At 43.6% G+C, this 26,141-nt stretch overlaps 1 protein-coding gene across 4 annotated transcripts in view; it reads right to left on the bottom strand.

The window, feature by feature from the left end:
* Nucleotides 1–614: 614 nt before the first annotated feature.
* Nucleotides 615–26,141, bottom strand: part of rhbdf1a (rhomboid 5 homolog 1a (Drosophila)) — a 45,006-nt gene continuing 19,479 nt past the window's right edge. For 3 of the 4 annotated variants that reach the window (XM_053491985.1, XM_053491988.1, XM_053491986.1), the window contains exons 2-18: nucleotides 14,244–14,388; nucleotides 13,965–14,104; nucleotides 9,597–9,810; nucleotides 9,267–9,473; nucleotides 8,584–8,706; nucleotides 8,030–8,190; nucleotides 7,658–7,909; nucleotides 6,673–6,784; nucleotides 6,503–6,577; nucleotides 6,256–6,417; nucleotides 5,008–5,108; nucleotides 4,847–4,910; nucleotides 3,865–3,959; nucleotides 3,678–3,753; nucleotides 2,992–3,092; nucleotides 1,867–2,020; nucleotides 615–1,773 (exon numbers count right to left, since the gene is read on the bottom strand). In XM_053491985.1, the coding sequence (XP_053347960.1) occupies nucleotides 1,354–1,773; nucleotides 1,867–2,020; nucleotides 2,992–3,092; nucleotides 3,678–3,753; nucleotides 3,865–3,959; nucleotides 4,847–4,910; nucleotides 5,008–5,108; nucleotides 6,256–6,417; nucleotides 6,503–6,577; nucleotides 6,673–6,784; nucleotides 7,658–7,909; nucleotides 8,030–8,190; nucleotides 8,584–8,706; nucleotides 9,267–9,473; nucleotides 9,597–9,810; nucleotides 13,965–14,104; nucleotides 14,244–14,360 (2,574 nt within the window). In that variant the 5' untranslated portion in view covers nucleotides 14,361–14,388 and the 3' untranslated portion in view covers nucleotides 615–1,353. Of the gene's footprint in view, nucleotides 1,774–1,866; nucleotides 2,021–2,991; nucleotides 3,093–3,677; nucleotides 3,754–3,864; nucleotides 3,960–4,846; nucleotides 4,911–5,007; nucleotides 5,109–6,255; nucleotides 6,418–6,502; nucleotides 6,578–6,672; nucleotides 6,785–7,657; nucleotides 7,910–8,029; nucleotides 8,191–8,583; nucleotides 8,707–9,266; nucleotides 9,474–9,596; nucleotides 9,811–13,964; nucleotides 14,105–14,243; nucleotides 14,389–17,743; nucleotides 17,872–26,141 lie in introns of those variants that run through there. The other variant, XM_053491987.1, reaches the window with a different exon arrangement.

Genomic DNA, 26,141 nt, shown 5'->3' with positions numbered 1-26,141 from the left:
AAGTTTCCTTTATTAAGTTCATTAACGCATGCTGCTTGACTTGGACAAAGATGAGTTAGAATTATAATTATACGATTCTATATAATTTTTTTTACATTTATATTTAATTCTCTTATATAAAATCTAAATGAAAAATTGAGACATTACAAAAAAGTTTATAAAATAAAGTTCGGAAAGACAAGAGATTGTTGGTGTCTCAGGAGAGCGTCTGTGGCCATGAGTTTGAGCTGCTAAAAGTGTTATATTTTGGATTGATAAAATATTTTTAAAGATTTTTTTGTTAGGATCATTTAAAAAGTAATCAGACCTAATAAAACAACGATTTCAATTGTGTGTTGCTCATCATTTCTCTGTTTCTCGTGTGTTGATCAGAGAGCGCCATGATTAAAGGCGACCGTGGCCTTCATGAGAACATAATCTGTAGATCAATAGATCTCAGACAAAGCCTGGCACCTGACATACAAAAACTACACACAGATTTATTCACAGCCTTCATTAACAAGCAGTCCCAGTTTGACTCGAACGGTTTTGTCAGCACCGTATGGTTTTATGTTGTGTCACATCTCCTTTTTTTCCTTTTTATTCATGGAACAAGAACCAGACAGACACCACGATGAGGTGAAGAGTGTTTCAAGCTGTATTTTGTAACAAGTAATCATGAGGGTAGCTAAAACGCTACCCTTAATAAAACATTTCATCATTACTCCATTTGAAGCAGTACACAAATAAAAGAATAACATTTGAGTGCTCGACACGTAACCAAAATACGGTAGGATTTACCAAGGCACTGGTGGTTCCGATTGTTTTTCTTTTATGTCCCTGGAAAAACATCTGAGGTTATATCTGAACACTAAAACCTTCGCCTGATTTCGTGGCACGATAAAATATGAAAAGTAAAAAATAATACATCTAGTAATACCTATTCTTCTGTTTGTGGTACCAGTGCTTATAATCTCTCTCTCTCTGTCTCTGTCTCTGGGCGTCTCGGAGTATGTGTAAGAGACGCTCGTGGCTGCCTCCGTGTTTCACAGATGAACAATAACAGACAAGAAAACTAAAAATAAAAAACTACCAGGAGAAAGGGGGTGGGGGTGGGGGGAGGTGTTAGTGGCGGCGGTGACGGCGATCTCTTAAGATTCATCCAAGTGGTCAAAACTGGCGTTGCAACGTACAGTAAGAGAGGAAAAAAAGATACAACACAAGCATCGTCCATGTTGTCATCGTCCATGCGTCAGGAGGAGCCGTGGGGCAGTTCTACAGGCGCTTTCACATCCAAAGCTGGAACAGAACCAGAACCAAATGGACCTGTCTCTCTGTGTCTCAAAGTCCTGCCTCATCTTCCTCGCGTCTCTGTCAGTGGAGATGTGCATTCAGGTCGTACTTCTCACAAAACTTGTCTGTCAGGGGAATGCAGGTGAGCAGCTCGCACCACTCACACTTGATCTGCTCGACATAAAACAGCACCACGAAACCCGAGAAGATGCCCACAAAGAGAGTGAGCGACACCAGGATCTGGCAGCGCTTCCGGTACATGTCCAGGCGGCCGAAGCTGATGTAGGGCAGGAATGCGAACGACAGGAAGAACCCCGACACGAAGCCGCAGATGTGGGCAAAGTTGTCGATCCAGGGCAGCAGGCCGAAGGCGAAGAGGAACAGCACCACGCACAGGAGCTTGGCAAACGCCCGCCACGGCTGTGCCAGGATCTGCCAGCTCTGGAAGAGCTCCACGAAAAGGCACGCCAGGATGCCGAACTGCGACCCTGCAGGACCGACCTGGGCACGGAGGGACAGAGAGCTGTGTCAGAACCAAAACACACCTGCAGTAATTATACACCATCAGACATCAAGACGGCGTGTCGCGGGCACCTCGGCTCTGTAGGGCAGGAAGATGGCACTCGCTAGGTTCCCCGTGATGCCGCTCAGGATGTAGATGATGGAGATACGCAGCCAACCGGCCAGCTTCTCAATATCTCTCAAGATGGTCATCTGAAATATCACCGAAACGAGGCAGTGCAAAATCCTGTAATGCACACACATATACACACACACACACACACATAGAGGAAGAGATAAGAGTCTTAGAGCAGGTCACTTTCTTTGGGTGGATTTCTGAATGTTGCTTTTACACAAATCCAGTCCCAGACCTGGAGGACTAGAACTCAGCACAATTCTGTTCCAGTCTGTGTTTAAAAACGTGACGTCACTGATGCCCTGAGACGTTCAGAGCTGTTTTGGGCCAAATGAGCTCAAAGAGGAAACTGGAGTGGCTGTGTGGAGAAGCGTGTGTGTGTGTGTCATGTGAGGCACGTGCACGTGGGCCAAGCTGTGGAACGTGCTGAGCGAGAGGGAATCGGGAGATGAGTGAGCGAGCACTCTCCTAATCATGGTCCAGGTTCAGAACAGATTAGACGAGGCTCAGACGCTTAGACGCCACTGAATCAGAACAACTCAGTTACACAAAGCTTTCATTAGATTCCCTGGTCAAACACGAACCAAACAGCAACATCAACGTGTGTGGAGGCGACCCAGCTTTCAGAGGTAAATTCAATAAATCTAAATGTACATGAAGCTGCAGCTCTAGTGTTCATGTGCAGATGAGGAACAAATAGATTCCTAGATTTTTGTCATTTTTTTCTTTTTGTAATGAAACAAGTCAATTACATGAAAGCCCTCATGTGACATCATATAAGAAGAGCCCCTCCCCCGGCTTGTTGCTCAGGTCTGCTCAACTGTGCATGAGGGGGCGTGGCTCAGAAATAGCTCATTTACATAAACACTTAAACTGTGTGTTTGGAGGAGGAGTGAAATAAAGGGAGTGTGAGATACAGTACGTCCATTATCCAATAAATTAAATACATTAGTTTAAATAGTTAATCAAAAAAATAAACAATTATTCAGTGATGTATTGCAATTTTTTTAAAGCTTATAACAGCCCTGCCCTGTAAAAGAAAGTTTTTTTTATTTTGTATTTTTATATTTATATAAACTCACCCAGCGTGTAGAAAGAGAGAGAGCCATAAGCGGTAGAACTGGTCCGGTTTCTCAGGGTTGAGGAACGGCAGCAGGCCGCAGACGTCATCCATACAGTGAACCTGGAGACAGAGACAGAGACACGCGTCAGACCGGACGAGCAGTGCTGAAAAAATCACACACACAAAAACCTATATGACTGTGAGGAAATCTAACACACACACACACACACATCCTACGGCTGTCTTAGTATGACGCTCAGACAGCAGTCACGGTAAACAGAGATTCTGCACGGATTAACGCGGCCTTAATGAGCGCTGAGAAAAAAACACTCTCCTTACACCAGAAGCGTCGGGACTCAGTACAGACAGGAGAAAAATCCACTTAGTCACGTAGCACAATTATTTGCTTTTCTGGCAATTTCTGAAAAATCCATCGCGCCCCATACTTCAAAATCGATTTATTTATTTATTTCGAGGCATTATTAGAGGTTGCAGTTCCTCTATGGTCCTACAGGTGGTGCTGTAGAAATTATTTACACATCAGCGAGCAGCAAAGTGTCCTGTGTGATAGGAGCGAATTATTCGCCAAGTTTGTTTCATGGTGATTTTGTTCCTATAATCTTTCGTCCTTTTTAATGGATGAATAATTAAATACCTGTTGTAATACTTCAATCGTAGTTAAAAAAATTAATAATACAATCTTACTTGTGAACACAGCGTCGCTTCCTCGTGGAAAAATCCGTTCATGAAGTCGCAGTATTCCCGTGACGTGATCTCACACCTGCACAGAGCGAGCAGCAAGTCAGAGTGGCTCACTACGTTCATACTTCTTGTACAGCTTGTCACACACACACACACACACACACACGCACACAGGTAAGGCTGACCTCACCTCCCTTTAGTTCCGATGCAGCACGGCCGGCCGGTGATGGTGCAGTCAATGTGGGGAAGGTTAGTGTGGTTGCCAGTGTTGTACTTGGTGCAGATCTAAAGTGAACATCACAGTTTCAGAATCACACGACCACAAAAACCTCATCTCATCACCAAACACACACATAAACCACACAGGGCTAAATCTGTGCTATACTCATCTCCTTCTACAATCCTCTAACGGTCCAAAAAACACTCACACACTTTAATATTTCATTAGACACCAACTTGATACAAGATCATAATGTTTATTTACAGGACCTTTAGAGGTTTATTCATTTTTCTCCAGCAAGTCCTAAACACTCTCAGGACTCTGTGTTGTTCAGTTCATGTGTGAAAGTGATTCCTTACGCTCCCTGAATCTCTCTCACACACACTCAGAGAATTAAACCTCCATAGATGTGATACTCTGGTGATTCTGTACATTCAGGTGGTCAGCTGACTTCATTTTATTGCCCCATAACGTTACTGAGTCTAGACCTGAGTAACTGATCAACCCCAGATCATAACACTGTCTCCAGAGGTTTGTACAGTGGACACTATGCATGATGGGAGCATCGCTTCATGTCCTTCACTTCTTACCCTGACACGCCCATCACTCTGGAATAGGGTCAGTCTGGACTCATCTGGTCACATGACCTTTTTTAATCGCTCCAAAGTCCAGTCTTTATGCTCCCTAGTAAACTAGAGGCTTTTTTCCGATGAGTCTCACGGACACACAGCGGTTTAGTCCCAACCCTGTGAGTTCTCATCACATTGTGTGTGTTTAAAAAATTGCACACGCAGCTATAACGTATTAATAATTGCAATAATTATCCCGTTACAGTCTCCTAAGCAGTTTCTTATTTAAACCCATATGATGACTTTCTTTTGGTCAGACAGTGTACCTGTACATAATAACAATCATCAGTACGGCTCCACATCAGCTGTGCCGTCACACTTACCGGCCACTTGGTGATGTCATCAGGCCACTCGTGCGGCGCTACAGACGCTGGCTCCAGACAAATCCTGCACAAAAATCCCCACACAATTATTCAGACCATGAGTACCACAGTGTGTAAATCATACAGACCCACGTGTTCACGGGGACAGCCGTTTACCTCACCTGGGGTCCTGATGGCAAACGGAGCCGTAGCTGCGCGGTTTGCCATCTAGTAGTGGAGTGCTGTCGTGTTTGGGCCACTTCACCCACTCGGCCAGTGTGCTCTAAGAAAAAGCGAGAGGGTAAAACAGCGAGACTGAGTCACAGGCTCGTTTACGATCACCAGCCGTGTCCTAAAATCACACTGCGTGCTGAACTCTATTAAAAACGTCCCCATGGTTAAGCGGCAGTTATTATCTTAACGGTACCAGAAACTGCAAGCAACATCTACAGATACAGAGCAATAAGGCGGAGTTCAAACCTCTTCAGTTTTCACACACTTTATTAAATTACATATTTCATTAACTTGATCTACAATGATTGCAAGTTGAGTTTTTTGCTTTCCTTATCTTCAAACGCCTTTGGAGCTTGACTGGTGTCTATTTGTGGCAAATTCAAGTGTACTTGTGTGTAAGTTCTCACAATTCACAATTCATACAAGACCAGAAGAAAAGTCATGTCGCAGCCTGGAACTCTGTGTAGACCTCAAGACAACTATCCAAGAAACGCACAACCATTCAGACATTTCAGGTTTAAATGCCATCTGAAATTTTCTAGCTACCCGCGGTTTGCGAATGTTCCCGCAAGACAAGAAAAAGAAATTGTAATAAATTTTGACATGGAAAACGAACAAGTCTTGATTTACGAGTACCATGTATCATGCATGCGCGTCTTGTTTTGATGCCAAGCGCCACGTGATCACAACTGAGCCAACGGTTTTTCTCTCTCTTGCGCTGCAGAATTGTGAGTAATCGTCTCCCCTGCTGGGTCTTAGTGCACGTCTCTTACTGGTTTAATCAACATCCGTGCACGCGTGTACTGTTTACTATAACACTGTGACCACATGTGTGTGCATCCTTTATTTTGTGTTTGTATGCGTGTGTGTAAAAGTTGTATTTTTTTTGGGCTGTGGAATGAATAATTTAAGTTTACATTTACAAGAGTTTTGAAATATGAGCCCGCTTCCGAAACGAAGTATGTTCGTAATCCAAGGTTCCATTGTATGCAGCACAGTTCGAGTCAAAGCGGGACTTTTGATTGTACAGAATAACAGAACACAGTTCTGAGAGTAAAAACTTTGTATATACATTTTATATTATATTACTATTACAGCACAGATCTTATTACAGATGCTATTCATGCTCTCTGAAGGCAGTGTCTGTTCTCATCAATATCAGCGAGTTTATAACACTGAGAGCGGTAGGAGTTTACCGAACACTCCTCCTCAGACGTCTGCAGGCAGCCCGAACGGTCGTTGCGCACACAGCAGCCAGAGTTGCGCTCGATCTCACGTTTCTTCAGGATTTGAGCGTGCACCTCCTCATCCTGTCGCATACAGGGTGAGAATTTGGCTCCCAGATGGATCAGAGCCTCCTGATGGTGGTAAATGAAAGAACCATAAGAACACAAACACCACCAGGATTTATTTATACATCATGTGGAGTGACGGCCAACATACCGAGCTTGGTCCAATCCAAAAGTTCTCTTGCTGCACATACTTGACATTCTCATATACACCTTTGTTTCTTAAAACCTTCGAAATACAAAAACCACAAAGTCGTACCTCCATACCATGATTTTGGTTTAAAACTTGAAATTAAATAAATAAATTAAATGCTTTGCACTCACAGAATCAACCGTCTCGTGCTGAGAGAAGCCCACGGGTGCTATGCCATAAATACACACAGCCAGAATAGTGATGAGGAGGTGGACAAACGTGATCCAGTAGGTGAAGAAAGGCCTGAAAAAAAAAGACTTACAAGTTTACCATCTCATACTCGTGTCAGACACATGCAACCATGAAGTTATGTCATTATTTAAAGAAACAGAGGATCTCCATTAATGTCACATGGCTAAGGGGTCCTTCACACATTCCAGATGTTTAACCCTAAACCTGAACATAGGGTTCATCAGAAACCATCAGGAAGTTGGTCAGAATTTGGTACAGCTCGCCATGATTTAGGGAGCCATCAAAAAAAAATTTTTTAGGTAAAATACTGAACGGTGCACAAGTTATTTGTAGGTTGATTCTTGTAGTTTTTTGGAAAATTGTAAGCATGTTGTTATTTGTAATGCATCTTAGAATCCAAAAATATGCAGAACTACTGTTTAACTAAAAAACTTTCCTGAACTTTCACAAACACAGCTCCTGATATACCAGCGAGGTTTAGCATTTGTGCTAAAGTGGGCAAACATTCATTAGCACACGGTTCAGACATTGTGTGTGCATTTCGTTGCCTCTAGTGGACAACATTGGTACTGCCAACTGATCACTGGTATAATTGCAACAGCGAATCTTTAAAAAGTTAAAATAAGGTGCTAACTTAACAAGGTTTATGTTTTTAATGTTTTAAACACTCCCCATTTATTTAAAGTGTCACTTTTCTTAACTCTTGGACGAATATTGGACGAATATTAGACTCAATTTAGTGACGTATTTCAGCCACTGGGGGCAATGCGCAGACACATTGTAGCAGATCAGGAGGCTTCTTGGGTACATTACCACATGGTTCACAGATAGTCTGGCACAAGTCATAAACTACACAGTAGCTCGAACTGCCAAGAATTTCATTTTCAAGGAACAGTTTAAGAAAACCAGGACAAAACAATGTACCTGTGGTCGTCCATATCCTCAATCTGCCTTTTCACGTAGCTGTCTATGCGTTTGCGGTACGTCCGGTTGGTCAGCTTGCCCACCATGCCGAGCCCGTACGGCCGTTTCTCTCTTGCAAACAGCTTCTTGACGGGCACAGCAATCCGCTGCCCTCGCCTCTGCCCGCTCACGCTGACCACTTCCTGTTTTAGCCGGACTTTTGGTGGCGCCGGAGTTCCCTCCTTGGCTTTTCTCCAGCCTCTCTCTAGAGGTCTGTTAAAATAACGATGTGTCTTATTATTTGGCTCGTCTTAAAGTAAATCGCTGACTTCTGCCTTTATAATCACAGACTCGTTTACACTGTGCTGATTAAACCAGCGTATGCAGACTCACAGCATCAGGTGACTCCTCTCGAGTTCGTTCTTGTCTAGTGCGCTGCCCGTCAGCTCGGATTCGTCCAACTGTTTGCTGTCCACGTCCTTGGTGGTGGAGTCAGAAGGAGACTCGAACACCTCGTCATGAAACGTCGACATCTCCTCCTGCATCAGGACGTCCTGTGGGAGGTGAGGTGAAGAAGGTGGAGGTGCGACTACGTACGACCAGGAGACAGCATGTCTAATACTAAAGCCTTAAGCGAGACGTACTTCACTTAACTCTGTGTTATGTTTAATTATTTTTACAGTTTAATTTGAGATTAAGCAGACCGCTAACAAGCAGACGGCTCCTTTTGATCGGCAAGTAATGTAACCTGACATCGACACCACCCATGTGTACACCAACTCAAACTGACAAGCAGAAAAAAAATCAACAGAACAGACCTGCGCTGGAGGAACTCCATGCACCAGCACAATAATATATTAATATAATAATATAATAGTTTCTGTCTCCTTATTAAGAGTTTAATAAGGAGACAGACACTGTCAGCGCTTTAATGATTTCTGACTTACTCTTGCGAAGAAGGACGTGTCCAACTCATCTGGAAAATCCACCACGTCCTCCTCGATGAAGCTGGCCGGGGTGAAGCTGCGCCTATGAACCCGCCGCAGCGTGCTTTCTTTAAACGAGCGTCCCTAAAAAAGAAAAGAAAAAAATAATACACACAGGATTCATAATAAAAGCACGTGCTGGACATTATCTTACTTCTACCTAAAGGAATGGATTTTATGTAAAAGACCTCCACTTTGTGTCCGTCTGTTACATAAAATCCCAATAAAATACATTTACGTTTGTGGTTGTAACGTGACAAAAAGTTCAAGGGGTATGGATATGGATAAGGCACTTCACAGGAAGACATCAGAACATAACTTTTCTCCTCTGTGGAAAAACAAAACAGATGCCTTGGAGTTAGTTTTTATTAGCACCTCGTATATCCTCCACTCAGTGACCAGCAGCGTCAGTGCAATAGGTTTCAGAAGTGAATATTTCCGAATTACAAGTTATGACCTTTACTCAAGCGCAGCGCTTGAGGGCCATCGCTCCCACCTACAGAGGAGGATCAACTGTGCTCCATTGGTTTTCCCTGAGAGAATTACTATTTCTAAACTTTACCACCAGTTTATCTCTGCTCATGCTGCTGTTTTAATCAGTATCACTGAGCCCCGAGAGAGTCTGGAGACTAATCTTGACTCACCTTGACGAGGGCAGCTGCTGCCCTGAAGCTCATCTTGGCCACAGATTCACGCTTGCGTCTGCGAGGGATCCGGTTGAGACCGGATCGTGAGCTGGTGAAGGAGCAGAGAGACGTGGCACCGGGTGTGATGGGCGTATGGGGCACGCTGTAACCGTCCACTTCCTCCACCATGCGGAAGGCCCGTCCACGCGCCAACGGGTCCACGATCTGGGCAGAAAGTAAACTTAATTTAATGGATGTTCTCGAGGAAGAGGTCCATCAGAAATAATCGGCAGGGAATGTCAAATCCTTTGATTTATCTAAAATATGTTTAATCTTCAAAACGTGTACCTTTGGTATTCCGTGCTGGGACGTAGGTACATAGAGAGGCGGCGGTGTCTCCGTACTGGTCATGGAGATGTTGTCCTGGCTGGGAAGTTCCATCTCCCGGAGCACCTGAGGCTTCAGCTTACCGTAGCGCAGACTGCAGTGGCGCAGACTCTTTCTTTGCCATTTCTGTGTCGCGTCGCCATCCTTGCTAACCCCGAACCAGTCTGCTGTGCCCCTGATGGCAAAGAAACACGCCCTTCAGGCTCATCTCACTGATTCGAACACAGGCGCTGCTTTCCCGCACCATTATGCTCCTGTGGGTTTGGTTCTGCTACAGAAAGTGAACGTCTAACAGGAGTTAGAGGAAGGAGATTGCCTCCAAGGTGATGCGGTTTTGAGAGAATGTGTGGAAAATTCAGTGAGCTAATGAAGGCATATTCCAAGAAAAAGAATAAAGTGCTGAAGATCAACAGGTGCTTTGAAGGAAAAGAAAAAAAGGACGTGCCCAGACATGCCTCCGGACTCACTTCCCTTCTAGTAGAGGGGCTCGCTCTATCACACACACACACACACACACACCACTACTCCACCCCTCAGCACGACCGCCTGGCCATGTGCCACTGAGCAATAAAGGCAAACATCTGATTCATTTATGACTCACTTAACTTCGCTGATAACAACAACCAGCGTGCACACTGTATCTACGTTTATGCTCCGGTCCTCACAATGTTATTAAACCAAGTTTGTGTTAACGCAAATAAAACTGTAATGAATTCACCGGCCTAACAATCAGTCTTAATATATTTCTGATGAAGTTAAGAGACAATCACAAATCCTGATCATGTGTTTAAAGTTTGTCTTCACAATGAAAGTCTGTGATATTTCCACAAAAGCGTGCACTCTTCCACATGGCCTTGGCACGTGTAGTGAGCTGACACTGTCGTGATCCGCTATAAATAGCTTTGCATTCAGTTAGACACCTGGAGCCATTCAGAACAAGGTGGAGGCTAAGCTAGGTTCTTTCTTAAACCCTATTCGGCGTGTTTGGGATCGCAGCTACAGGAGGACCTGGAGACACATTGGACAGTCAGTCTACACTAGGAATAAACATTACAGTGCAAGTGTAATGCATCTACAATTTCTTTATATAAGATTACACTAAAGCATCTTGTCTGGACATATTTTACTATTGTCAGTGCTACTTTTCTCATTCTATTGGCAGGTAATTTAGATTCTTACCAGAAATAAATGCTTACAATTAGCAAAAAGTCTTCCAAAGGTGACGTGATTCATCTGCCTACTGAATGTTCTACTGTACATTTACGCTTCCTAATTAAGGTTCTGTGAGGGTTTGGTCAAATCTCGGGTGAATGGTGCTGACGGATGACACCAGCTAACCTTTGCTAACTTTAAGCATTTGTGCAGCTAGAATATTTTTTTATTTGGAAGCAAGTTCTGAAAATGTAGCTTGAAATTAGGAAACATTGATCGAAATAGGGAGGCTTCACTGTCTTACATTTGGTTTATTGTAATCTTATGGTGAGAATTAATAAATACACTGGACTTTATTCAAGACATTATTTTAGCAGCATGGGGTTTCCCTCTCTCTGAGCTTCGCGCCGTCGTCTTCTGGGACCTAAAGCTGCCTCAGAACAACATTTTATCGTAACCTTAGAACAAATGTTCTTGAGACAAAGAACAATCCCAGCCTCAAGTGGTGAGATGTAGTTTACAATAAAAGAACAGCAACAGGAGTTACACTAAACATCTGTTCCAGCTGAGGCCACCTGAGTCGACTCACCTGTGAGATTCAGCTCGTAATAAGTTACTAACTAGTGCCTGGGGACTGGAACTGATTTCAGGCACGCGAACGACACAGTTCACAGAAATGTGTGTGGAATCTGTGTTCAATCAATTCCATAAAATCCTCTGTGAACTCCAGTCATGTGTAAAAAGATGTGTGTGTGTGTGTGTGTGTGTGTGTTAGGTCTGCTCTCTACTTCTGCATTAATGCGTATGTAGGTCATGACACGGTATAACAGTGTGGTCTGCAGTCAGAGCCACAGGTCACGTATATCTTCAGGTGAACTCTTCTTGCTTGTTACAGAGGTGTGTCCAGGTGTGCCCACTGTAATGAGACACTATTTTATCGCCAGGTGTGATCCAATTCAGAATCATCTCATTGAGTTATGATGTTTAACAATTAAAAATAATTACAAATGTTAATTGTCCCCCTCCCTGTGTGTGCATGTGTTTCCCCCCCCCCACCACCCCAAATTCATTTATAATTTTCCCCTAAATTAACGGGACTGTATATACATCATTAAAGGAATAAAAAAAAGTGATAAATAAATAAGTAAAAATAAATAAATAAAGATCTAGACAAAAATGAAAGAAAAGGATGATCACAGGGGAAACAGTGGGGAACATGTATGAGCCGAGTTGACACTTTCATAATTTTTGTGACTCCTGGGTGTCACATGGTACGATCGCGGTGGGTGTGCCGCAGCAATCCACAGCTTCCCAGCGCGGGCCAGAAATTTTTCTGAGCATGCTCAGAAGCTTAATGGAGCAGCTACAGCTTTGTATGACTCTTCAGTGTGACACTTATGGCAGGTTCTGTGGCCACTCACGCCCCTCTGTGGTTAGTTTGGGGGGTGGGGCATGGGCAGGGTGTAGTGAGGAGACAGGATGGTGTTTTAGTTATTATATATTTACCCAGATGAGGATGGGTTCTCTGTTGAGTCTGGTTCTTCTCAAGGTTTATACAAATAAAACTGAACTGAATATATCTACAGATATGTTTTTTGTTGTTCAGTCATGTCAAGTGTGTTACAAACAGTACCGGTGCTTCCCATGGGTGCTGGACTGATTTGGGATCTGGGGTGTTTGGAGGCGGGTCGAGGGCTCTTCGTCTTAACGGGCTGGGGTACACTGGGTGTTCCCCTGCCTTTCTATCGTAACATGCATTGACCTTTCTTTTGGGTAGTTTGTGCTGCACTGGGGTTTCTGTGGGAAGTTCGGTTTCCGCAGGCGTGGGCGAGGCTTGGATGATCCTGTCGCCAGTTTACTGCACTATAAGTGACATCAGTGTTAATTTATTAATGGTGTTAATGTTACGGCTGTCAGTGTCGGAATCGTTTTCGTTCCTGCATTTATATAAAGCCACATTTATATAGTTGACGGTCGAGAGTTAATCATCAGAGCGCGTAGAGATTCTCAACAAAAAACATGAAAAAGAGAACTGGGCTGTTCTGGGATGTTTCAATTTTTTTAACCCTCTAAGCCTCCAACTGTACTTTACATCTCACTGTTTCCACTTTTATTATTTTCTCCTGCTCAGTTGCTGTAGGATTAGATATTATAAAGATGTGAGTTTCATGTTTGCTTTGGACGTGGTCATGTGATCACACATGCAGTCGTGTAAAAAACAGCTCTCACTGGGTCCTGACCTCATGTGTGTGTGTCTGTGTCTGTGTGTCTGGAGTCTGCTTGGTGTGTGTACCTGATGAGGGTTCTGGAGAGGGACTGGTGCTTCCTCACACTACGCCGCACGGCGCGGTGACCCTTAACGGGCACGGTGTTAATGCGCTCGAAGCGGACCCTCCTGCTGCTGCTCACGGGGCGCGAGGAGAGAAAGGGCAGAGAGGAGGAAGAGAGGAACGCAAAGACAGCGGAAAGAAGAAGAGGAGACAAAAAAAGAGAAGAGGAAAAGGAGTGTGAGAACAGCTGGAAGAGAGAGCGAGAGAGCCGGACAGATTAGCACGAGCTGAGACAGTTAAGGACGCCTGATTACGCGGCACACGGCAAAGTTAATGAGGAGTTACAGCGGAAATCCAAACCACTCTTTATCTCATTCACTTGCTAACACATTAACACACACACACACACACACACACACACACACACACACTCTCTCTCTCTCACACACTCACAAACACACTCACACACTCAATCACACACTCAATCACACACTCAATCACACAATCACTCACACTCACTCACTCACACTCACACACACTCATACACACACACACACACTTACTCACACAAGACACACTCACACACACACTCACACACACACACACTCACACACACACTCACGCTTACTCACACTCACGCTTACTCACACACACACACACACTCACTGTGATGCGGACTCTCAGGCATGCGGACGCTCACAGCAGAACAACACAAACATCACAGAGGGAGGAAAAGCCGAAGAATGTGTATCACAAACCAAACCACAGGGATGCAACAACCACCAACATAAACGCCAACACTGTACGTGCACGCTCTTCTTCTTCAGCTCACTTTTGTTAGACGTGACCTTCTGACCCTGCAGATGTCTCACAAAGCAAAGGAGTGAATCACGCCTGCTATTATTACCTCTTAATCGTCTGTGTGATGGACGTCTGGTGCTGCAGCGGAGGTCGCTGGTGATCAAAAAGGTCGTGCGGCGGGGACGCAAAGTGGGTCGTTTCGACAGGCATGCTGACGCTGCGGAGGAACCCCTGCCTCTTCACCGGCTGTGCGGAGAACGGAAACGAGAGAGAGAAAGAGAGAGAGAGAGAGAAGTGTGAGCAAATGTGAAAACAAGTGTTTCTTTTAGCATTTGGTGGAAATAAACAACAATAACAAGAGAGAGAGAGACAGAGAGACTCGTGCCTGGACAAAGGTGGGCGGTTCATCCAGAGACATCTGAGCAGTAGGAATGGTCAGTTTAAGCCATGGTGGCTTCTTCCTCTGTAGGCTGCTGGTGCTGTCACGCCGGGGCTCAGCCATGCTGTCTGTCTCTCCACACACCGGCCAGCTACAGACAGGGAGAAAGAGAGAGAGAGAGAGAAGGAGGGAAAAAAAACAAGTGTATAAATTTAACTGCCACGTTTCTCCAGAATCCTCAGATCTCACTTAACCCTGGCAGATATCTCCACTCACACAAGAATCAGGAATAAAAAGACTGAAATGAGGACATGTTCTTCCATCTGATCTAACAAACCTGAGAAATGAGTAGTCTCTCAACCCCAGGTACACACACACCAAAAACACACACACCAAAAACATAATAATCTATATAATTCAGGTTGCTCCGGCGACTGCACACGCGAGCTTCTCCATAACCGCCTGACATTATTTCTCCATGTACAGCACAGCACTCCTGCCTTGCTTTTTTTTTTTACTTTCTCTTTATAGATGTTTATTTTATGACTCTTGCATTATTGATTATCGGTGCAGAAACAGTTTAATATTTAACATTCAGTTCTAAATAAAACCGTACAACAACAAAAGATGTAACATTACAGAAAAACGCAGGTTGGTCCAGAACACGGCACGTTCCAGAACCGGAGCTGTGAGTCGATTCCAGATGTTTAGTGAATGATTTACTTCAAGAAGCTACTGCAAGTATTAAAACCTACTGGAAGTGTCTCGTACGTAAATTAAATGCCGTGTAACTCATGTTACTTATTTATTTTCTAAATGTTGTATTTCACACAAAGTGATATCTTCCACATCTGCTGTCACACTCCGGTCCTGTAGGTGGCACTGCACCAAAATACTCTTCCAAAACGTGAAGATGTAACTGGTTTGTGTTTTCTGCAGAGACTGTGGTGTATAAGTAATTTAAGGAATTCAGTGATTTTATTAGCGTTGACCCAAATAAGTCAAATGTTGATGTGAATCGGTTCTAAATTAAATTTCACCCATTAGACTAACTGAATCGATCAGCAAAAGATGAATTAAAGTGCATAATCAATTAAATCACAGCCGATACAGTCTAGGGACAGGAATTAGCGGTCACCTCCCGATACAAAATTATTGCGATGTCTCAGTGCCGAGTCGATTAAAATTGTTTTTATAAGTATCATGAGTTTATAAATATCCCAACCCAATATGATATTTCTATGAGTAATGTAAATATGAGTAATGTAGTAATATGAGTAAGGCAGTCTGCTCCTTATTACATTAGTTTTAGCATACTAACCTCAAATACAAAAGTTTAACAATTACCTTCAAATTAAATTAAACTTAGCAAATAATTCACTTCTACCACACTGCATAAAAATTGTAAAGGATTGTAAAGAAACAGTTACGTTTTACCGCCTCAAACGCCTCCAAAGTCTCAAAACTTAACGTGACCGCCAGCACGCGGATTGAGTGGCTACAATGATTTTTGACTAATTAGCGCTGGCAGTGTTGTAAGACTGGTGTAAGTGTGTGTAATGAGTGTGTTTGAGACTAATTCACTCACAGAGTTTGGAGAAAAAGTCAGATCAAAGTATTTAAACACGCGTGATGTTTGATAATGTAGCTCCATAAAAACACGTTTCTGTTGCTCCACTCTGAACACTGTGCTTCTGCGCTCGGTACAGAATGGTTTATATCTGAGGCTGATCAGCTGATCACCGGTCATGCCCACTCAGACTGAACACCAGACGATTCTGATCACTGAGCGATTAAGCGCTTCATCTCTATTATAAATTTAATAAATAGTTCCACTTTGTGGAGTCAGTGTGTCGATACGTGAATCAGCACACAATAGAATCGTGATTCATAACTGCACGTGTTATTTTAAACCAAAAGGTTATCACACCAAATACTGACTTTCTTTGGGTGACTAGTGAGAAAGTATAAGACATAAATAAAGGACGTCACCGTGTGAATCTTTTCACATGTGAACACAAGACGGCCAAACTCACAACTGTATTTATTGCCTTTTTTATTTCCTCCGAGAGGAAACGTCGATGCGGGTGCTTTAGCCCCGACTACACACATTGCGCGTGCTCTTACTGTGACTCAAAGTACGATTTTACTTCCTCTCCCTGTCCGTCACGCGCTCACACGCACGACCCACCAGGTTCTGTTTATTTAATGTTTATTACATTACAGTTTATTTAATCTGCTTTTCTGAAGCCCCTGAGCTTTCTCTCACATCGCTCTTGTTCCTGGTTCGGCTGCTGGTTTGTGTTTCGATCCTGACACTTCGCCTGGGTTGACGATCATCAGCAAACTCCAACGTTAGAGCAGGGATTTTCATTACACTCACTTCACTTCCAGCTAAGACACTCCGAGTCACTCATCACATGACACTCATCATTAGTCACTAATGACGCAAATCTTACTTCTGGAAATTTCTGTGCAAATAGAGATCCTGGTCTCTCAACCTTAACATCACCCACGTATTAGTGTGTAGTTCCCCCTTGTGCCACCAGAACCAGCTCTGAGGCATCGCGGCCTGCTCTCCACTAGACCTCTGAGAAGGTGTGTGTGTTGTCTAGCACTAAGCTGTACGCTGTAACGTGGCGCCGCCATGGACCAGACGGATCGGTTTCTCCAGCAAATCCCACTGATGCTCGATAGGATTAAGATCTGGAGAATTTGGAGGCGGAGTCAACACCTGGAACTCCTTGTCATGTCTATCAAACCGTTCCTGAACAGACCACTGGAATCAGGGACCACCGACTCTCGGTCAGACCACTCAGTCTGTAACAGTGTTTAGGCAGGTGGGGCGTGTCAGAGTAACGTTCACATGAGCGGCAGGACCTGAGGTTCCGTGTGTTCATCACCCTCACGATGGGTCACTCGTTACACGTAATGCATGCACTAAACGCTGCACAATGCACGAAACCTGTAGACGCTCTGACACAGACGTCTAGACACCACAATTTTTCCTCTGACATTCCAACAATTCCTTTTCCCCACACATCAACTTGAAGTGACAGAAATGACACATTTATAATCAATCATACATCATAGAAATGCCAACGAGAATTATGAGAAGATATTTCTGCCGTGTGACTCAGCTCTAATTCGCCCACGTGTTTGTGTCATAACCTAACACACAACCGCACCAGCAATATCTATTTAAATGAAGGTCAGGAGTTACATGATGCCGCCACCGCGATCCGTATAATGCTTCATCCTGTTCATACTTACACCACTCGCTGCTCCTCTTAAAGTCTGGGATTCTGGTTCAGGTTGTACTGCACAACCACAAGATGGCGCTCTGTAATCACATGGCCCTGCGATCTAAACCCAGAGCGTCGCCGTTACAGAGGAAGCTGCCAAATGCAAATGAAGAACAACTTGCCAGATGTTTGTGTTCAAACTCAAACGGCCAAAGAAGCCCAGGCTCGGGGCGAGTCTCCCTACAGCAGATGAAGTCTAACCTGATTATCCTGCACGAATCCCACAATAATCATCAGTGCTTTAGTTCAGAACCACCGCAGGTAGAGCCACATCACTGCAGTTCCACATCTTCCTGTAAAGCGAAAGCATTTCAAAGAACTCGCTGAGAAGGAAAAAACAAAAAGCTGACGTTTGTGAGGAGAGCAATTACACGTTCCTCAGAGGAGCAGCTAAGTTTGGAAAGTGTACAGCGAAGGCATGCCGTGTTCCTCTGTCGTGCCTTTTAAAGATTCGGGCAGGTCTGCAGGCAGTCAGCGCTCGGAGCCAGCGCAGAGATCATCCACACACGCTGTCGTCTCCACGAGCGCGACACATCTGGATTAGGTTAAAGCAAACTGGATTGTGTTAAAGCAAGGTTTTAACACAATCCAGAGATCTTTTGTTTCACACCACGGTCGATCACGAAACCTCAGATCCAGCATGCCGGTGATGGAAACACGGCCTGACAAGTGTGAGGTCTGGAAAACGTCTTCTGAAGAAACAAACGAGACACTTTAACACTTTACTGTCCTAAAATGTGGAACAAGCCTTAGAGTGAGTGATTCCCGTTAGGAAGGATGTGTAGGTACACGACACGGCCATCATCACACCCTTCACTCAGCACTCGTGTGGAAAAACACTAATTATTATTATTACTACATTTTTTTTTTACTTTATATAATCTGCTTTCAAAAGTACCAGAACAGTATTCACCACTTGGGGGTCTTGCCCAGGTTTAATATCTAGGGTTAACAGTAAATAAAAACTATAGCGATATTTCTGCATACCACGTCAAAATGCGTCACAAGGTCTTGCTTGGAACGGAGCAACAGCGCTAATGTTTCCTCTGTGGTTTGTCTCAAGCAGCTGTGTTTCTTACAGATTTGGAAGTATTAAAAACACTCAATAGTATCAAACATACACTAAAATATCATGTCCATCATTTCCTGCTAATCTACCGCGCCACACTCCGGTCCATTAGGTGGCGGCATTGCAGCAACCGCCCATCAACACTCAATGAAGGAGTGGAAGGAGTGATGCTCTCGCAGAATGTGGAAGACAGAAACTTTTCTGCAGACACTGCGCCGTATTTTTACAGGATTCATTAATTTTGGAGAATTTAACATTTTTATCTAAATAGTTTGAAAAAGTGTGAATCGATTCAGGATTGAAAACTGACCAACAAAAGATTGATTTAATCGCACACTTCTGTATAAAACCACCACTCATTTTTTTTTAGTTTTTTTTTTACTAGAAAAATCCAGTTCCCCCATGTTTCACTAAGCGTTCTTCTTCTTTGTGGATTTTTCGTGGCTAGTAATCAGTGAAATGGTCCATTACCTCTACAAACTGGTAAGGAGTGTGGATCAAGATTTTGTTCCCTACACCACTCTCCTAAAATAAATAAATTATAAGAATACAATGTTTTATTTATTTATTATTCTGGTCCATATAAGAAACTGTAACAAAAAGAGATAGAGATTTCTCTCCTGCCCTGAGTTTTTCCCTTCAGTATTCATCAAATCCCAGTTGTGTTTAATATTTTTAAGGTTTTCAGTATAAGATAATGTTAGTTATATATTCCTGGTTATACAGTATTGATGCCAGGTTTCACAGCCACATCCATCAAGCAAAAACCCAGAAAAAGGCAACGCAGGAACAAACGTCACGTCACAGAGGAGAAAAAAAATGATGTGGTTTCCATTTATTGTTGTGTTTAAGGAAAACCCCTTCCCCTCCCCGCGGCCTGTGCCAGGGCGTTACTCCAACACCGACGCCAGCTCTTACTCAGATGCAGCGGCTGCTATCATGGAGTCCGAGTCTGATGTAAAAGCCAGGAAACACACACACTCACCCTGCAACACACTAACGACAAAACATGCAAATGTGTTTTTTCTTTCCTGTTCTGTGAGAGGAAACAGAGCCGCAGTGTTGCTCTCTCTTCATCTCTCCTCCGTCGCTTTCCTAATCGCATTCTCCATTAAATCGGAGCAGAAAGCTACAGGCTGCTCGCTGCTCTGAGATGAGATTTAAGGCTGAGATCTGCTCATCTCGTCGTGGGATAGAAGCCTAATTGTGTCCTGCGTGATCCGATTCCCGCTCCAGCGGCACAGCGGGGACTCGTCTCTGCCAGGAAATGTTCTGCTCAGCTTCTTCTCGCTGTACTCTCGCCGATACCGTCCCACATCCCCAGGCCCAACGGTTTTATAACAGCACAAACGTGCCAGCTGTGTACTGGCAGACCAGCAGCTGGATACAGCAGAACACCAGCGGGTTATGAAGAACCATAAATCTTTGTCCTTTAGAGCTGAAGAACACTTCTGTATACGAGGTGGAATAATATTCTCAAATGTCTCTGAAACCTGAACAGTGTTACAGAGAGGGGAAAGATCTACTGGTTTCTGTTTGTGCCAGCCTGCCCCCCCCATGCCCAAGCTTGTGAACCAAATGGGCAAAAGTATGTGAACACCTGACTATCACATATACTCCGTATGTGCTTATTGATCATCCTGTTCCAGATGTTATTATAACCTCTGCTCCATTCTTCTATTCTGTGATGGCTGTACACTAGATGTTGGAGTGTGTGTCTGTAATTGTGTGTGTGTGTGTGTGTGTGTATTCACACACTCTACAGTAAACATTACTGAGCCGATGGTTCAGTGGGGTTGAGTTCATTCAGGGCTCTGTGCAGAACACTCGAGTCCTTACACTCCAACACACTCTTAACACACCGTGTCTTCACGGAGCTGACTTTGTGGGCGTCGTCATGCTGGATAAGGCTTCGGTTAGTTCCTCTTAGTTCCAGTGAAGGGGAACTCTATATGAATGGCTCTGAATGAGGAACATGAGAAAACTAAAGGACCGAACTAATACTAAAAAAAATCTAATCCAAAGAATGCAAGATAATTAAAACTAAACCTCAACGTAGAACTCGCTCTGAAGCGCGCGCTCGCAGAGAACCGGAAATCCGTAATTAAGTCCTAATTTATTCCATGTGTAGAATGTACAGGATTATGAAGTCCAGTTTGTGAACGCAGTAAGGGAATGTCTAGTAAGTGTGTTACATTCCACTTCGTGCTAGAAAAGCGCAGTTAGCTTCCACACACACGGCTCGACACAAACACCACCAAGCCTCAAAGATAAAAACAGCCCGGCCTTCTAAACCATTTCTGCATCTTGGATTAAAGGTCCCGTGTTGTACTATTTGTTTAATGTGTAACATGTCTCAGAGTTTGTGTGTGTGCCTGTGATTGCTCCAGCTGTGATAGACCACAGATAATGCATTTTTTTTTTTATTCCTAAAGCTTCATCTTTTTCACTCTGCATTTCTCATTTCAGACGCCACGTCGTTCGAAGGTCTTTGTGTGTTTGTGACTGAGCAGCTTATGAAGGACGAACCGACAAGAGACGCTCTCGTCTACGGAGGACTTTATCACACCAATGCAATATGAAGTGCAAATTATCTGTAAAATTATAATGATTGTGATGAGGGAGAGAAAGAGAGAGAAGGAGAGAGAGAAAGAGAGACAGAGGGAGAGAAAGAGAAGGAGAAAGAGGGGGGAAGAGGGAGAGAGAGAGAGAGGGAGAGAGAGGGAGAGGGGGAGAGAGAGATAGAAAGAGAGGTAAGGAGAGAAAGGGAGGGAGGGAGAGAGAGAGCACCCCTGACTGCAGTGAGTATTATTATTATTATTATTATTATTATTATTATTATAACACACTTGTAATATGTTTTCAGAGCGCGAGACCGACATGCACGTGTTGTACTGTGTGTGTTAAGTGTCGTAGAGCGTTTTTTTTGTAAGAAAGAAGAATCTGCTGATCTCTCTCTCTTTCCCTCTCCTCTTTCCTCTCTCTCCCTCTCTCTCCCTCTCTTCCTCCCTCTCTCTCTCCCTCTCGCTCCCTCCCTCCCTCTCTCTCTCTCTCCCTCTCTCTCGTTGTGTATATTTCAGTTCGCCGTGCGTTTCCATCTCTTATCTCGCAGCAGTGAGGACAGACGCTCCCTACAGCTCACTCTTAATAAAGGCTTCCTGTCTGACATTCAGAAGAAATATAAATACACACACACACACACACACAGAGCACCTGTGCAGAGGGGAGAGACACATTTCCGTTGATAGATAACACTAACGCAGAGACGGCAATTTTAAAATACTACTTTTGAGATATAAAGCATTAAATGGTCTCGCTCTGCAGTATCTGAGTGAACTGCTAGTGTCTTACGAACCGCCACGCCTACTTCGATCAAAGGATGCAGGCTGCTTGTCAGTACCGCGTATTATTAAAACTACAGCAGGGGGCAGAGCTTTTTCTTACAAAGCCCTAAATTTATGGAATAGTCTTCCAAATAGTGTTCGGGACTCAGACACAGTCTCAGTGTTTAAGTCCAGGCTAAAAACCTATTTATTTAGCCAAGCGTTTTTATAAATAGATTTGCTATAGGTAAAGGAGCAGATCTGGGGGACTCATGGACGTAGAGTATTATGGTGAACGTGTATGTTTACATTCTGTCCTCCTCACTCTAATAGCCCTATCTTACCCATGCAGTTTGACTCGCGGTGAGAGACAGTGTTAGGCACTGTCTTACTTTGTCTTTTCGGCTGTAAGTGACAGTAAAAAAAAAACCCACACACAAACACACCAACATACACACACACACAAACATGTAAGTCTTGTGACATTCAGAGAGGTTTACACATCATGTATTGCATCAGAGAGGTTTACATATATCCCAGGGGGAGGGGAATCATATACAGGAGGATAATTTTTAATACTTTTTAAACATTTTAAATATTTTTAATACTTCAAAAACTTTAGTCAGTGACGGCCTGAAGTCTGGAACCCCTGACCATCACCACATGCTGAGTCTCCTCCCTAGCGCTGCTTTCTGTGTGTGTGTGTGTGTGTGTGTGTGTGTGTGTGTGTGTGTGTGTGTGTGTGTGTGCGTTTAGCCTAACAATCCTCTAACAAGCCTAACGAGCCCTCTCACTTGCACCTCATCAGCACCTCTTTGCACCGCATGTTGAAGAGTTCTCATGAAGAGCCAGCAGGTTTAAATTCAACACGCCGAATCAACTCCAGACATTTTATCTCCTTAACTAGTCATCAAAGAACTAAGAAACAGGACACGCCTCGTTCTGAAACCGCTTATGAGTCAGATGTTTAATTACAGAGTAAAGATGGGAAATAAAATCTGAGTAATACCAGTTAATGTGATATTTTTCGTCAAACTGCTCAGATCGCGTCACTTAAAATCGAAGTGGTGCAGCACCGAAGCACAGATTAGACCAAACAGTGTCCTTATATATAAATATACAAATATGTATGGACCTGATTGTACATCTGTGTGTGTGTGTGATGGACATTTCCTTCCTCAGCGCTGCACATCCTGCTCATAGCCCTGGTCGTTCTCACCCTCTCTACACTCCCTGAGATTTGTTGTGTTCGTGACTAACTGGGAAACGGGATTTCCAACTAGGAACGCTCGATCTCAAAGCCTCTCCAGCTTACTTTCGATCCACATTTGATACATCTGGAAACCAGCTGTTCATAAACACAGACACCGTTCCAGCACTGAGCGCACACACACTGATTCACTATTACAGCGTTATACTGTACAACAGATTGTCAGGTGTGATTTGATCTGTACTGCGCTTCTTTTGCAATTTTATAAATTTCTCAAAGATACTAGAGAGAAATATAGAGGAACTGCAACATTTTACACCTCAAATGCAAAAAAATCGATTTTGTAGTCATTCATGGATGTTTCATGAAGACATTTCTCAGTCGAGCTATGGACACACTCATGTCACTTGACACCTGGGTTAATGCAGAAGGCAGGTTTGATCACATTCGAACAGCAAACATGAGAATACGTCAATACAAATTAGCAATGCTAGCTAGTGGGAGTTATGCAAAAATGCTCCGCTATCAGACTTTTGGGGAATTCTGTTTTCAAGGAAGTGACAGACGTGTGCATCGTGAAACTACAGAAACCAAACTATCTATGTGCATTAAAGGTCACATTTTGTTGCTTTTTTAACAGGTTTGCATTTATTTCTGTTTCACTTCTGTTTCAGTGTCTGTAGCTTTAAATGAAGCCCAACCAGCCAATCAGAACGCAGGGATCACAAATTTGGTTATACAGCATTCCTCTCCCATTCACGCATTTCTGACAAAAATGGGGGAAGAAACAGAGAGTATAGTTTGCATTGCTATAGGGTGACCCCTCAAAGGGAGCAGCCAAAAACTAACAACAAAGTGTACGTGCGCTATAGGGAAAAAAGTACTTGGCCAAACCTGCAATGACCTTCTACATATCCAAATACCCACACTTCAATATGGACTCGGTCCCCCTTTCACGGCTATAACAGGACTTGCTGTTCACAAGACTATGGAGTGTTTCTGTGTGAATTCGTGTCCATTCACTCTGTAGAGCGTTCATGAGATCAGACACTGATGTTGGACGAGGAGGTCCTGGCTCACGATCTCCGCTCCAGTTCATCCCAAAGGTGCTCGATGGGGTTGAGGTCAGGGCTCTGTGTTCGGGACGGTTGAGTTCCTCCCACACCGAACTGTTCCATCACTTTTCCATCACACTGTGTCTCTATAGTCCTCGCTTTGTGCACTGGGGCGGAGACCTGATTAAACACCTGAATTCAATAATTAGCAGGTTTGGACAAAGACTTCTGTCCATATAGTTTGTGTGTGTGTATATGTGTGTAAGAGTGGTAATTTATAAAGACGTTTTTAAATTAGTGAGACTTTTAGTTTAGACTAAGAGGTTGGAGCTGGGGGCGGTCTCTTGGTGTATGATGTCACAGTGGGGTGGGGGGTGGGGGTCTGATTTGCTTGTTTAAGGCCTGGTATGGAGAACAGACAAACAGCAGGAGGGGATTTTTTTTTCATTGTTCTTTTGTTTTTATGTATGGTGTGCACACAGACTGGAGACGCGTCGACATTGGTATAATATCTGCCCTTTAAATCAGGCCAGGCCTCAATCAGGTGAAAGTTGTCTTGTGTATTTTGCCACAGTGCACCGTGTGAGGCTTGGGTTAAAGATTAATAAAGCTGGAAGCGGCGCTGGCCGAGCACGGCACTGCTGACGGGGTGACTTCTGAACCAGATTCGATTCTAAAAATAAAGCTCATAATGTATGAGGAGAAGCAGAGCGGAGCGGAGCCAGGTGACTGGACTGTATTTTGGAGACTGATGCCAGAATGATGTAATGAAGGGTGCAGAGCAATACACAGCGCTCTGTCTCTCTCTCACACACACACACACACACGGTTATTAACTCGGTTATATGATTCTCACTCGCCGTCCCTCCCTTTACATCCTCTCTCTCTCTCTCTCTCTCTATTCTAGTCCTCAGCCATGATTTTCCTGCTTTTTAAATTTTATTGTATTTTATATTTCCTACATTTTGTTTTATTAAAAACTTCACTGCACCCTCAGACAATTACCTTCATAGCCAGGGGGATAAAACGCTGATGCGGCTCTTATAACTAAACGCCGTGTTTGTTCCTGACGCAGCTGTAAATCATTAATGTGTGTGAGATCCTGAGATCTGATGCCGCGTACACACACTTGGCCTCTGTGGTGCTTCCTGTTAAATGTGAATAGCTGTACGTTACAGCACGTAGCCTGTCCCCCACGCGTGCACTAGACAGTGTACACACGCCTGGACGGGGTGAAGAAGTGCGTCTACACACTCACGCTGAGGAGAAACAGCACATGAACACACACAAAAGGGAAAGTATTACCAGAATAAACAAAAACATACCTTGAATTCATTATGGCAGGTTCACATCGAGCAGAGTTGCTGAACGTCTCCATAATTTAAATGTTTTGATCATTATTATTTTTTCCCTGAGTAATTGTCCAGCCCTAGACATGATGATTAAAGCTGCATTTTCGTTCACTGTTCTTAACTGGAAGAATTCACTGAACAATACCAACTACATTGATAATACTAATAAAATTACAGCGGATTATCTCGGAATACAAACGGCCCCGCCTTAAGAATTTGCGGATTAAAAACTGAAATTTTGCAAGAAATTCGTCTCGTCATACAAAGCATTTTCAGCCTAGAAGTGAAGAAAATAAGTCTGAAATGAGTCTCGCTTACGTCTGGGATATACAGGTTTACACTTTTTTTTAGTTGCATTTTTTGTTAGATTTAGTGAGACGCAGCACCACGGATCCAGAGAATGTTATCAAGGACGGCAGCAAGAAGAAAACGGAGTCGATTTCAGTTTGGATTTAAAGCAGCCGGTGCCGAGAGGAATCATAAAGGTGAGGTTTAAGGTTAAATGAGGTTTAACATCTATTTATTTCATATTCTACTTCATTTAAGTGTCTTTTCTAAATGTTTTGATTGTTTTTATATGCATGAATATG

This window comes from Clarias gariepinus, chromosome 3 (genome assembly GCF_024256425.1).
Source record: "Clarias gariepinus isolate MV-2021 ecotype Netherlands chromosome 3, CGAR_prim_01v2, whole genome shotgun sequence".
Taxonomy (NCBI): Eukaryota; Metazoa; Chordata; class Actinopteri; order Siluriformes; family Clariidae; genus Clarias; species Clarias gariepinus.
The sequence above is the reverse complement of the archived record's forward strand: the minus strand, read 5'-3'. Positions and strand labels throughout refer to the sequence as shown.